Source organism: Chenopodium quinoa, unplaced genomic scaffold, assembly GCF_001683475.1.
Source record: "Chenopodium quinoa cultivar QQ74 unplaced genomic scaffold, ASM168347v1, whole genome shotgun sequence".
NCBI lineage: Eukaryota > Viridiplantae > Streptophyta > Magnoliopsida > Caryophyllales > Amaranthaceae > Chenopodium > Chenopodium quinoa.
Window position 1 is genome coordinate 39904 of NW_018743412.1, and position 14827 is coordinate 54730.

Consider the following 14827-nt stretch of genomic DNA (forward strand, 5'->3'; position numbering starts at 1 on the left):
TCGTTTTTAAACCAGTCCGGATGAGGGACCCAGAATTTAGGAACAATGATTTGTGTCCCATCATCCAGTGGCTCAGTTGTTTTCTTAAATAGTCCCGGCTCCATTATGGAATCCCAAGCCTCAGCCGGTACCCTTGGAAGGGCGCACTTTTTTCCCAGTAGAACCGGGTTCTTGTTGTAACGGCGCATCCGGTGATTAGCAGCCGTAGATGGGGAAGAAACGTAGTAGAACTTGCTCTTCCAGCTGGTCCACTTGGAGGGCTTCTCCAAAGTCATCATATACTCCGGGTGCGTTGTCAGTGTGTACCACGCATTCTAGCCACCCGGTGCCCTGCTTAAGTAGTGCATGTGGGCAAACGCCTCCCAGCTAGGCGTCACATCCTGCATTTCGCAGGCGGCAATATACCCCAAAATGTTGACCCATGAGTTGGGTGTAAGTTGCTAGACCCCTAAGTCATAGCCTCTTAATATGGCTTTGACACATCTGTGTAGGGGGAACCGGAGGCCGGCTTTGAATGCCGCCTCATAGCAGCCGAAATAGTTATCGGCATGTTTAAGGTCGTCTTCCCTGACGACTGATGCATCAGCCAGCGGAACGCCAACCTCCCAGTCCTTCCCAACCGGGCGTTTTTCCAAAAATGCCGAGAGTGTTGCGTTTAACGTCACCACATCCCGGGCGCTCATATGCGCCTCCATCGGATTATTTATTGCAGGCCAAGTATATGCCTCCTCATCATCTTGAGGGGCACCCGACGTCATAGTTGAATATGTAGATCCGGATTCTTGATCAGTTCCCATATCGCTTTAGCTCCCGGATTCTTCCAGAATCTCATCACTAGGCGTTCCTGGTTGATCAAAGGGAGCGTCTTCAACCGGAGTTCTAGCTGAATCGTCTAACTTGTACTCGGGGTCAACAACCGTTTTCCTTGTCCGAGCCATTCTATCCTGCACATGAACAAAGAGGGTCGGATTCGCAGAAATGTAAGGGTGTTCCATACACTCCCAGACGGCATCCCCAGTCCTAGATTCAGCCGTATCCGGTGACCGATTGACAACTGCCCTAGGCCGTGCCTTGTGTGTATTGGGAGAGTCCATTATTCTCTAACCTATACAACCGGTAAACTCAAGAGGTTACAAGGGGGCAAAGGTGATACCTTGATTTTGTGAGAACGGTTGAAGAAGACTTGAGTGCTGAGATTCCAAGGTGTGGCTTAAAGATGCCACGGGCGGAAAAGTCCGTTTGCGTTTTAAAAACCTGAAGCACAAATACAAACAGTTAGGCATTTTGGAAGAAAATCACCCAAAGATACCCCAAGCGGTATCATAAAAGCTTGCCCAAAGATACCCCAGGCGGTATCCAGGAAGCTTGCTCGAAGACAACCTAAACGGTATCACAAAGTTTTATTCAAAGATACCCCATGCGGGATCAATGAAGATCATTCAGAAATGCCCCAGACGGAACATTTCCGGCCGTGGGTCCATTGAATGGTTATTGAAAATCTCCAAGGATACCTCAGACGGTATGAGAGCCGGCTGAGGGTGTTTCAAAAACAGGTCATGAGCAAACTATGAAGACAATTGCTCGCCTGAGGGTGCGAAGGATCCAAGTCTTGAAGATTAGCTTGAAGATACCCCAGACGGTAAGTGGGCCTAGCTTTGAAAAACAATTATCTGAAGATGCTCCAGACGAATTGGAGATCCTTGTTTAAAGGTACCCTACGGTTACTCACCGGCTGAGGGTCTATGAGATGCAAGTTATGATGAGAAATTGTTAGAAGATGACCCCGGCGGAATATCTCTGGGTGAGGGTCTATTGGATGCAAAATGTTACTGGTCTGAAGAAGCCTCAGACGGCATGTTACCGTCTGTAGGTCTTTTGAATGCAATCCCCAAAAGATAATTGTTCATAAATGTCACGGGCCTATGGAATATATTATTGGAAGTCCATTGCATGAAGACATCTCAGGCGGTCTATGGCGGTCTATTACCGTCTGAGGGTCTGTTTTTGAAGGCCATGATTTGAAGATATCTCTGAGGTTGGACCGTCTGTGGGTCTACCAAATGCAAAGCATGAAAAGGCCTTATGGGGTCCCAGACCGTGTCTGTGGTTCTATTCAAACTAAGAAGAAAATCAAGTCAGACGGTACCTAGGTGAGTTAATTGAAGAAGCCCTCAACCGGTATCCGTATGCGTTCGAATGAAGAAGCTGGTTGCACAAATTGGCAGCCGGTGTCAGAGCTCTCAAGAAATTTTTGCAAAATTTGTGAAGTGAGGAGGAAAGAGGGGGTATGTCTCTATTTATAGACAAGCGCAGACCTTCGGCCTCAAATTTTCAAAATTCGAATCCAAGAGAGAGAGGCAGGAAGCAACTCAATCGTCGCCTCCCCTGTGCTTGACACCTGTCACAGGTGACATGTGGCTACGCCACGTCACACCTGTGAGGGGCAAATGTTTAGGGTAAAAATACCCTATGCCACGTGGCCCAATAGTATGATGACATGTGGCAGCCCACCAGAGGCTCAACGGGATCCAATCGAATGCTGACACGTGGCATCAAAACCCTAATCAGGGAACATGCCTCCCCCACTATAAATAGGGGAAAAATCCTCATTTATGACCTATTCATAAATACATACACAAAACCTGAGCAATCTTAATTGCGGAATTTTCCTGAATCAGAGAGAAACATTTATTCTACTTTTCGCACGCTTTCTCATCCAGAATCATACTAACTTGATCTTCGGAGGCGGAACTCCACCTAACCGGAGTTTCGTGGTTTTGTAGGAATAGAAGTCAGGCGCGCATACTCTGTATTGTAACTCTCCCGAGGGACCAAAAACACCCGAAACAACTTCCACTCACGTGTGTGTTGGAGATTACAAAGCTTTAAATAAGGATAACATATCACAACTACTACCTAGGCTTAAGGAAATAAACTTATTTTTTAGTGGATAAACATGCCCACTACTGGTACAATATCTCAACTAAGTATAACATTACAATTGACTAAGTAATTAAGACTCACGTAAATTCCTAGTTATACGAAAATTAAAGAAACTAAATAACTAAGCTCCAAAGCACTTGAAACCATTAAACCAAACAAATGCAATTTTGAACCTTAAGAGAGAGTTTGAGATGATGGGGATGAAAAGCAGTGAAGGTGTCAAGGAATAAGGTAGTTGGCTAATTTCCATCAACAGTCAAATTTACTTGGTGGAGAATTTGACAATCAAAGAGTAGTGGAAAACTTCTTGTCAGTCTTTCGAAAAGGTAAACTTTGTTCCATTGAAGATACTCCCTCCATCCCATTAAAAAGCCCCATTTTCATTGTGCACATAGATTTAGAAGATACATTTTGATGAGCTATTGTTGATTAAAAATGAATAAAGAAAGTCGTGGATATATTTTATTGTTTTAGGGGAAAGAGAGAGAAGTTATGGTGGGGTTAAAGGGGTTTTGTTGATTACAAATGAATAAAAACATAAGTTAGTGGATGATGGACTCCACAGAAAGGAAAAATGGGGCTTTTAAACATGGACAAACATTGGGTAGAAATGGGCTTTTAATAGGGGATGGAGGGAGTACTAATGATTTTTCAAAGTTGACAGTTTCAGAGTTAATCAATTCATTACATGCCGTTAATCAAAGATGTATGAAAAATGGAGATGGTGATAAAGTTTGAGGTGACCTATTGGCTTAGTCATCTTTCCACAAAAAGAAAGGCAAATCTCTCTAATGCAACAATTGTCATAAGATCGGTCACGAGGAAAAAGATTGTTGGCATAAGGGAAAACCTAAATGCTTCAACTATCAAATTTGGGTATATAGCAAAGAATTGCAGGTTTCAAAATGATGAGCAAGAGTTTATGGAACAAGTGGTCGTTAATGAAACTTTATTTTGAAGTTGTGGGTGAGATGTTCACCATGGAGAGAGTGCTCCAAACTTCAAAGATTAGAGGTTGATGATAATGTGCATCAACAACATTTGTATGAGATGAGAAGTGCATCTTGGATGAAGAGACGGGCTTCATTTATTTCATTTTCTTAAACTTTAAAGCAAAGGGGTGTGTTGAAGTTAGAGCTTCAAAGTTTAGTTATTTAGTTTCTTTAATTTTAATATTTCTAGGAATTAGGCATGCCATGACAGTGGTATGAATGTGGAATCTGAACTGCAATAAGTACCTCATACAATAGAGAGATTCAGAGGCTGGTGAATATAGGCTTAAGAGGAATTCAATTGGCTCATTACTAGATCTACTATTCACACAATGATTGGGAGGTGATTTTTATCTTCCTCTTTCTACTTGTTTGCTGAACAACCGATTTAGATCATTTTTGCTATTATTGTGATATTAAGTTTTAAATGGCAAGTCCCTGCACCTGTATCCATATTTAGGACAGTGCCTTCATGTCCTAAACTTCCAGGCATAACAAGTCAGACTCTTGCATATATACCCAGCAGTCATATGTCATACCTATAAATTACCTGTGTCAGATTTATAAACAACTCCCACTCTACGGGTCTTACTAGATGAAGGAAAACTGAATGTGGCTAAGAAGGAATCAGAGAATGAGACCTGACTTTTATTTAGATTTGGGGTTTGATTGAGCTATGGATTATCAAAATACATAGTAAGGCTAAAAGAGAGTTCTTATGAAAATTCATCCTCCTGATCGATCCCTAATTTTCTTTTATGTATAGAGCAAACTCATTGCTTGCTTCCTCTCCAAGCTAATCTTAACAGACTTTTATGCACTACCTATAATTCCCCCTCCTTAGGTCGGTTCATTACATAACTATTAGTGAGCATGTGCCATAAACGAAAGTGTGGCAATCAAATTGGGATGGATGTAAAAGAAAAGTATGATGATAAAATTGGAACAGAAAGAGTAGAAGATACCCCCCTTAACCTAGTATATGGGTGTCTGTTTCTGTATTACTTCGTATTACACTGACATTTCTTAAGCATGCCTCTGACTTCATCTATTCATACAATGCAGTTGGCAGTTTTAGCAGGTGATTTGTTGCTCTCTAGGGCTTGTGTAGCTCTAGCCTCTTTGCAAAATAATGAGGTAAGACCTTTAAAATCATGACTCAAATTAACAAAAAAGAAAAGCATGTGGCAGTTTTCAAATGAGGATGCATTTTGCAGGTTGTGTCATTAATAGCTGAGGTTGTACAGCATCTTGTCACTGGTGAGACAATGCAGATGACAACATCATCTGAGCAGCGATTAAAGTATGTAGTTATGCTCTGGTAGTTATTTTTTGTGCACCTTTTGCAGTCATGCTATGCTTGGAAAGTGTGACTAGATATATTTAGTACAATAAGGTTGCTGTTCTTGTAAAAAGAAAAAAAAATGTATTTCATAAAGCTAAGACTGCTTGTGTTGACGGGTGCAATATTTCCATCTTATCTTGTGCACAGATTCATCATTTCGAATTTTCTGACATGATATTAGGATTAATGCTTCAATATGTCAATATTTCTTGCTTGTTTGATGTAAGTTATTAAAGGTTATGAATATATAAGGAATAGTGGAAGTGAAGATGGGATTTTAGGAAACAAAAGGGTAATAAGAGAGCATTTTGTGGACATTAAACATTTGAGGGAAAATTGTGTTGGTAATTCTATTGAGTAATTACATATGTGCTAAAGAAATTTTTTATCTCATGGGTATCTTTGTACAATATTAAATTTACTTTAGATGTGTATAAGCTATGAAGACATGGACCCGCTCCTATATGGAATTACTTGAAATTAGGTGTTGTAAGTTTTGTTAGAATGAGAATATTTAGTAGCTCTTTCAAGCTGATAGAAATGATTATTTAATAGGGCAAAAATGTCTAGAAGAACCTGTATACACATACATCATTCTGTCAACACAACTACCATAATTCTTTTTCACATTCAACTACCCAATAAGAGATTTTCTTTAATGCTATCTTGAAGCTTAAAGAACCTAAGTTCACCTCAAATATCTCGCCATTTTGTCAAACAATGACAGGTATTGTGTCATTATTAGAGATGGGAGGGGGGGGGGGTTAGCAATTCTTCTAGTACCCAACTTGTGGGAGGGGGGGGGGGGGGTTGGTAAAGTTTCATGGATGTCACTTGTCTTATTCTGAGTGGAAAAAATCATTACAGACAGGAAGGTGGACAACAAGGTCAGACAAAGTGTCAAAGTTGGAAACCTGTATCCTTGCTACATAGTTAGCCTTCCTGCTCTCCCATTAAAATATTGTTAAACCATTGTCCATTTGATGATGAGAAGAGTGGATTTTCTTCACAATGCTTTTGTATTTTGATGCTACAGACCGTTCTGTTGCTCCTTTGAAACTCTTTCAGGATGCTCAGTAACTGCCATTTCTGGGTGGTGAGACCTTAACATAGTCAAGATCTTTTGAACCACTGACATTTGGAGAGATACACTCTGAATTTAATGATGGCCCATTATATCAATCGACACTCAAGAGGCAATGTTTGCAGCGAGTGTTTTGGAACTCTGGATACTCTTTGCAAAACCTATTGGCTCTTACTTTTCACATCTTTCCAGATGCTGAATGCAATATTGAGTACCCCAGCCCCCAGGGAATATTATCAATGTTGAAAAATTTCTGTAGACTTAACCAGCCTATGAAAGGTTGAGTAAAGAATTCACAGCTGATAGGAATGGATATATGAAGGGTAGATTCTACTATAAAATTGAAAAATGGTACCCTGTCGAAGGCAGAAGCTAACCTACAACTTAAGCACAAAATCAGAATAAATAAAATCCATTCAATAGCCACAAGCCTGAAGAATAATATATTATTGAGAGTTGTCGGACACAGACCACAGCCAAGAAAGTCCCTGGAATTAATTTGGTGTTTGGAAAACAAGATGTGGGAATATGTTAGAAAGGAGCTGATTTCATTTCTCTCACTAAGAGAAAAGAAAGGGAAGCTATGGCCTCCACAAGGAAGGGGCAACCAAGGATGAGATTTTGCAGATCAGAGGGAAAAAGTTAGAGACAATTTTACGAGGTCACAGAAGCCATTGTTGACCAGGTCAGGGAGAGTCAAAGAGTCATCAAAGGGGATCCTGATTGATGATGGTTATTACCTTCATTGGGTAATTTAGATCCACGGGCAAATAATCTCCTTTTTTAAATTCAAATGTGGTGTTTTTCCAACAAAAATCTCTTGATGGTAGTTGTTTGCTTAATTTCTATATTGGGTAGTTATTTTTCCTGCATAGGGATGTGGAAAAGGTAAAATTTTCCCATTAGTTGAACACTTAAACTTGCTAGAAGCTGCTACTGTGATGTGAATATGTTCAGGGTTTATTGCTCTTGAGTGACTTAGTGGCATCATTTGTCTTATTCTTAAAGGCAGGAAAGAGGGAGAATATAAATATGTTATATGGAAGCAGATATGTGGTGGTATAGTATTATTTAGTTGGCAAAAATAAAGTTAAAAAGTGGAATCGATGATAGAAAAATTCTTTTTGCTTTTGCTGGCAGACTAAATATAGGGATATCAAGGCTAATTGATTTTTCTGGTTTATTAATGTTGAAAACCTTGTGTAACAACTGTTCTAATATCCTTGCATTGCCTGGGAAGAGGCTTATAAGTTTTGATAGATGGTAATTCTTGCCATTACTGATTTATTTTTGTTTGCTATATTCAAAATTCTTAATTAAATATTTGAATACAAACTGATGCCATAATTTTCAAGTTGTTCTTCTTGCTGTGGTGCCTAATGTCCAGCAGTTTTCCCATTTGCTTTTTATGTAATTTCTCATAAGGTCCAGATTGTTGATGCTATTTTTTATTTATTTATTTTCAAATATCTTGCTATGTATATTGATATATGCAGCATAGCTGATATTTTGGTTCATTTCTACTCGCAGCATGCAGTATTACATGGAAAAGACCTACTACAAAACAGCATCATTGATCTCAAATAGCTGCAAGTCCATTGCACTCCTTGCAGGGCATTCTACTGAAGCTGCTATGTTATCTTACGAGTATGGGAAAAATTTGGTGAGTGGTATCTTTGTCGGTGTATATTATGGTTGGAATCGTAAAAGAAATTACCTGTCAATTTTGTGGAAAGTTTGGGGTTAGATATTTCATATGGTGCTATGTCTGGCTTGCAGAAGATGAATATGCTTATATTAAGTAGCTGATAATTTGTACGTCAATTAAATCAAAATGAGCCTACCCTATAAGTCTTCGAATGTGCTGTCTTAATTATTTGTCGCTGCTTATCTAATTAAGTACTAGCCTTTTGTGGAAGATTTGTGATTTGAAAATGATGATATTTTATCATGATACTTGGTTTAGTGTTTTTGCTAATTTGCGTGTATTCTACATGTATGCTGAATAGCTTGAGCTGCTTGAACCTGTAAGTGTCCTCAGTATAGTTTTCATTATTTTTATGCATTTTACGGCTTATTAGAGAGTTGTGCTATTTACTCCAAATTTATCTATTTTCTGGCTTGTGGAAGCTTTCCTTAAATATTAAGTTCTTAATAATACATGTGGAATGATCAATATATGGCTTTGAGAGACTTGGCTTGTGAACTCTGGTTGCATAAATGTGTGGTGCCAGCATTATTCTTATGTTGTGAATGGAGTGTCGATCTCTATATATCTCTAAATCTAGTTATTTGAATAAATTTTTTTTTTTGCCTGAAAGTGACTTTCAACCATTTGTGAATGAAACCTCAATAAGATGTTATTTGCTTGGAGAATGTAATTTTGTTGACAAATGAAGTTAAACTCCCTCCTTCAATATTTTCATTTGAATTTTTGGTAATGCTTATTGAAATACGAATGGATCTTCTTTCCTAATGGTACTGCATAGAGTAGATATCAATTATATAAATTTGGGATGGGATTTTTCGTTGAAACAACCTGAGGCTACTGTTGTTTTGCGGCACTAGTAATTAAACTTGATCTTGTAAACTAACTAATCTGATTTAAATGATGTGGGAGCAAAAGGTGTTCAGCCCAAATATTTATTTTGTTAATATTTGACTTTTTGTTTGCTCCACGACACTTTGCACAGGATTTTAGGACAGTGAAAGCGTAGAGAAAACAATTTCAAAAAGAAAATAGGTGTTGTAAACTAACTAATCTGATTTAGATGTGGGAGCAAAAGGTGTTGAGCCCAAATATTTATTTTTGTTAATATTTGACTTTTTGTTTGCTCCACGACACTTTGCACAGGATTTTAGGACAGTGAAAGCGTAGAGAAAACAATTTCAAAAAGAAAATGGGTGTTAATTACAGTCCAAGAATGGGAAATGGTTTGCTTGATTAATATATTTCTTACTTGCCAAAAAAAAAAGGGTTTTTCTACGTTGTGACCTTGTTTTTTTCGCGTTTTCTACGTTGTGACCTGACAATTAGGATTTTCTACGCTGTAACCCTAAATTACCAAACGTTTCTACGTTGTGACCCTGCCGTTAGTTGCTTCCGTTAACTTTAACTATTTCCGTTAGTGGGGCCCAACCACCGTCCTTCCCCACCAACCACCACCCTCCCCCTCCTTTCCAGCCACCTCTTCCTGGCAGCCCATCCCCTTTCCCTCCAAATTCTGACCACCGCACTGTCTTCCCCTCCCAAATCCGGCAGCCCCACCACATTCCTCTCCCAAATCCGACCACCCCACCCCCTTCCCCACCAAATTCCGACCAGCGCACCCCCTTCCCTTCTCAAATTTGACAGCTCCACCTCCTTCCCCTCCAAATTCTGACCACCCCACCGCCTTCCCCTCCAAATTCCGGCAGCCCACCACATTCCTCTCCCAAATCCGACCACCCCACCCCCTTCCCCACCAAATTCCGACCAGTGTACCCCCTTCCCTTCGACAAGTTGTGTCGAAATTGATTGAGGGCTTTGTTTTCTTTAGATTTCAATTGCAAAATCATGTAAATAATTGTTATTTTCGTTTTGAAATCAAAGAGTTTGGTTCAAAAATTTTAAAAACCCTAACTTTTTCCCCAATTTGATTTGGAATGAAAATCATCAAATTAATTCAATAAGATTGAAAATTGATACCAAAATCTTGTCTTGGGATTGAAATCGAACATCAAATCGCTAGAAAAACCTTATTTTGATTCGAAATTGTTCGAATTTTGGCCTCGTTTTTCTTCTTCATCGCGGCACCGTGACGTGGCTGCATTAATGGCTGTGCGTGCAAGGGTTGCGCGCCATTCAAGTGGGACGTCGGTGGTTGCGGTGGCTTAGGCGATTTCAGGCGTCGACGTGGTGGCTGGAAGCTGTTCCTGGCTGCGGCTGCTGCGTTGGCTGCTACCTGCTGCTGCGTTGGCTGGAAATTGCTCCAGCTGACGTGGCAGCATGTTTAAAAAAAAAAAAAAGTTTAATTTTTGGGGTTTAACAGAAAAACTAACGGCAGTTTAACGGTGAGATTACAATGTAGTGACTTTTGGTAATTTAGGGTTACAGCGTAGAAAATCCTAATTGTCAGGTCACAACGTAGAAAACGCGAAAAAACAGGGTCACAACGTAGAAAAACCCAAAAAAAAAAAAAAAAAAAAAAAAAGAATGGGTAATGGGGCAAGTAAAGAAGAATGTAGAGAGTGTAAAAAGTTCAGCATTACTGTATCTGTTGTGGTTTTTCTGTTTATAAGTTCATGTGGCAAGGAAGCGGATGGGATTGTTAAGAAATTACAGCAGAAAAATAGGGAAGAAGAAGGCCGGGATAGTATGTTGTATTGATGATAAATAATTAGAATACAACTCTTTGCTTTTGAGAGGTAAGGGCTCTCCCACAAAAGAAAAATCAAGAGAAAAGTTCTCAATAAACATTCAGCATACCCTTTTCTTATTACAATCCCCTATATATAAAAGAAAAGCTCATAACTTCTCTTAACAGATTCCCCCATAACAAATTTCACACACTTATCTAGGAATCACCATAATTGACTGAAAACAAATTTTACTGGGTTGCCCTCAAGTGGAGCTAACTGACTTTGGCGCCTTTTTCTGGCATGCATAATTGAATAGGAGTGGAGGTTCAGGTTGAATCCTGGCAATGTGCTGCAGAAAGCTAGCAGATGTAATAATGTTCATCTAACACAACAGTGTTAATAATTTATATTAGGAAAAATTGACAGGAATAATCCCAACTTTGCTCTATTCGCCAAAAATAATTCCAACTTTAGATTATTTTTTTAATAATCCGAACTTTAATATGAATTTGCTTCCAATGGTCCCAAGTGACCAACAACCTGTTGAATAGGTAAATTTTTTAAAAAAAAAGTTTTATGTATACGTGTCATTTACGTGATTAGTCAAAAATATGTTTGATTTTAATTTTCTTTTTTAAAAAAAAGTATCAGTTACAAATTGACACTTAACTTTTTTTTAGGAAATTAACACTTTATTTTTTTAACAGGTAGGAAAATTAACACTTCACTACATATTAACAATTAACTAAATGTTTTTAACTTACTATTAAAAAAAACTAATTATTTTAAAAATAATTTAAAAAAAAAAAAAAACACCTTCCCCCCCCCCCCCCGTAAGCCCCAGCCACCTGCCCACCTCCCCGGCCGCCAACCTTCGCCTAGTCCCAAGCCACCCGTCACCCCCGCTGCTCCCCAGAACCTCTCCCCTGCGCTGCCCATGCCGTCGCCTTTCACCCTAAACCTCCATTCGCCCACCCCAAAACCCCCTCCATCCCCCAAAAAACTTTAGAAAAACCCCCTCCACCTCTTAAACCGCCAATTGCCCCTTCTCCAACCCTCGCAACCCCCTATTCGCTAGGGTTCCGAGGGTGAGGGAGGTGGAGATCGGGGTTTATGCGAGTGAGGGAGATGTTTTTTTTTAAGGATTTCGGGAGTGGCCATGGTGGTTTTGGGGTGGGAGGACGATAGGAGAAGGGCGGCGCTGAGGTGGATCTGGATGCGAGCGGAGGTGGGGGCGGGGGACCCTGGGCTACGCGGAGGTACGGTGTTGGAGAGGTGGCTGGGCTACCGGGGAGGGGTTGTGGGTTTTTACTTTTTGGTTAATTTAAAATTCTTTTAATTTTTAAATATTTTTATTTAAATTTTATTTAATTTTTATATTTTTGACAAATCACGTCTTGACACGTGTCATGTGACTTATTATAACAAGTTTGATGACTGGTTGGGACCATTAGAAGCAAATTCATATCAGAGTTTGGATTATTAAAAAATAATCGAAAGTTGGGATTATTTGGGGCGAATCGAGCAAAGTTGGGATTATTCCTGTCAATTTTTCCTTTAAAATTAAGCAAACTTCAGTTGGATAATATTAGTAAATATTGCTCATTACATCTCCGATTCTTTTTCTTCCACAGGGATTGGCATTCCAATTGATTGATGATGTTCTTGATTTCACTGGCACATCTGCATCACTTGGAAAGGGTTCACTTTCTGATATTCGTCATGTAATTACCTCTTGTCTGTGATTAAGTGTTGTACATGTTTTGCCAATATTCTTCTTCAGGGAAGTGACAATTCATTCATACACATCAAAAGTGTCTGGAAGCCACAAAGTTAACAAGTCAGATTGGAGATCAATTAGTGGAAGATGGGAAATTTTCTAACCTAGAAAGATACTCCTGTTACAGTATAATCAGCAATGCCCCTTGCTGTAGTATGTTCTTAGCATCACTGCCACAGAACTTGCTGCAAATCAGTCTTAATATGATAGATGTCTATTTTCTTTAACTCAAAGTGCTACTTGTTTGCATTCTTTTCTACAGGGAATCATCACAGCCCCTTTGTTGTTTGCCACAGAAGAATTCCCTCGATTAGGTGAAGTTGTGCAGCGAGGCCTTGACAACCCTGCAGATGTTGATCTTGTATGTTTATGTGTGAATCTCATGTTAAAATCCTGCATTATTTCTTGTTTGAGAGTCTTGCCGAAATCAATGCTTTATTATGTGTTAGGTGCCATTTTGTAGTCAACCTCTGTTACATATTCCTTCACAGTTAAATTTTTATAAAGTATAGCCATTTGGGCATTAGGACTTTGCAGGTTGGTCAATTAAACATTTTTTTCTGACTCATGCTACCTTACAAGTCAGGAAGCATTTTTGCTAGAATCTGTGTACCCGTGTTGCCTGAATCATCAAACTTTCTAAGTTATCTTAATATCTCGTGTAATGAACTTTCTGAATATTATTAAAAATTCTAGAGCAATAAAATATTGTACAATGGATTGGAGTGAGAAGTGTACATTGGTCAGCAAAAGGCTTTTATTGTGGCTCTATAATCTGATTGGCCACTCTGTTGGCAATGATGAGTCTTGTGTTCTCTGGATAATTTTAAGGCTCAGGAGCCAATTTCTATTATACCCAGGTTCTATTTAAGAATTGGGCTGTACAATTTATGCTTATATCCCTTGAAGCTAGAGATTAGTTTACTTTTGCCATTCCCGACCCTTAAACAAGTTCTCTTTTTCATGGTCACTGAAAACTCATAAAGACTGGAATCTTTAAATGAAGATTTGTGAACATTACCTGGGTTTGGTAATAAATTGGGGTTTGGGTCGAGGCATTGTGCCAAGGATATGCATTTATGGTGGTCATTTTCTCCGGACCTCTTAATTCTTCTGATGATTATTTCTTTTCAGGAAATTGTTTAGGATGTCTTGTCAAGAATAAATACCTGTCATACAAATAGATGAAAGTTGATCTACAATTATCTAGGATATTCGTTGCATTAGCCAATGGCCCAATACTGAAAATAGGGAGATAATCAGAAAAGAATTGATGATTTCCTGCTAGGTTTTTCTTTAAAAGTATCATATGCTGGGGAAGTTCTTATTGTGTGCTCATTGTTAGTGATGTGGCAAATACGGGTGGAAATATTATTTGGTAGTGTTCATATCTTCGGTGCCTGTTGGCTTGAACACGCCCCTGCAACCTACTTACCTGCTTGGGTGTTAATCACAAAATCTAGTCTTTTGCATTAGAAAAGTTATATTTTTTCATTATGTATATTGGTAAAGAGTTTACCAGATTATTTTCCAGTAGCAGGGGTTTATTCATCTATATATATTTTCTTAAAAACACGTATTATATCTTGTTGATTTTTTTAAAATAAATTCTGGTTGACAAATTTGATGTATTTGTACAATCGTTTTTTGCATTTAGGCTCTTGATTATCTTGGTAGAAGCCAAGGAATTCAAAGAGCGAAGGATTTAGCATTGAAGCATGCAAACCTAGCGGCTGCAGCCATTGATTCTCTGCCCGAGAGTGATGATGATGATGTTAGAAGGTCAAGGCAGGCACTCATAGATCTTACACTCAGAGTTATAAACAGAACAAAGTGAAGAAAGATTTACTTGAAGCTTTTGAATTCCACTACTTTGTTTGATCTATTGTATACATGTATAATGAGGCAGTCCCTAGTGTACTGGTTGGCCTCAATATTCTTTCACAGGTTCAATTATGTACTTTTGCTGCTGTTCAGAAGCAGGTTTTTGTTGAACGTGGATTACGTAAAGTAGCAGTAGTGAATTTTTTATTTTTTATTTTTTTTTGAAATAGTTACGAAATTAAAAGGAATTTTTTGTTTTAAGGCTCTTCTATGGGTGCCTTTGAGCTTCTTGTCTTCTATACTACTCCCTTTGCTTCACAATAACTGCAACACTTTTTTTTTTTTTTTTTAGTAAGTAAATTTTATAGCTCAAACACTATTTACTCCCTTCGTGTTTTAATAAATATTACACTTACTAAATATGGTCATGTTTTAATAAGTGTTACACTTTATTTTTTTTGGGGCAGAAAGCTACATTTAAATATAATATCTTTCTCCTCTCATGGTCCCTACTCAAA

At 38.7% G+C, this 14827-nt stretch overlaps 1 protein-coding gene across 1 annotated transcript; it reads left to right on the forward strand.

Moving 5' to 3' along the window:
- The first annotated feature begins 3658 nt into the window (after positions 1 to 3658).
- LOC110739044 (solanesyl-diphosphate synthase 1, mitochondrial-like) lies at positions 3659 to 14578 on the forward strand. Its single transcript, XM_021919496.1, has 7 exons — positions 3659 to 3874; positions 5001 to 5072; positions 5153 to 5238; positions 7895 to 8027; positions 12340 to 12429; positions 12748 to 12846; positions 14143 to 14578. The coding sequence occupies exons 1-7, from the start codon at positions 3659 to 3661 to the stop codon at positions 14320 to 14322; spliced, it is 876 nt and encodes a 291-aa protein (XP_021775188.1). The 3' UTR covers positions 14323 to 14578.
- The last annotated feature ends 249 nt before the right edge of the window (positions 14579 to 14827 follow it).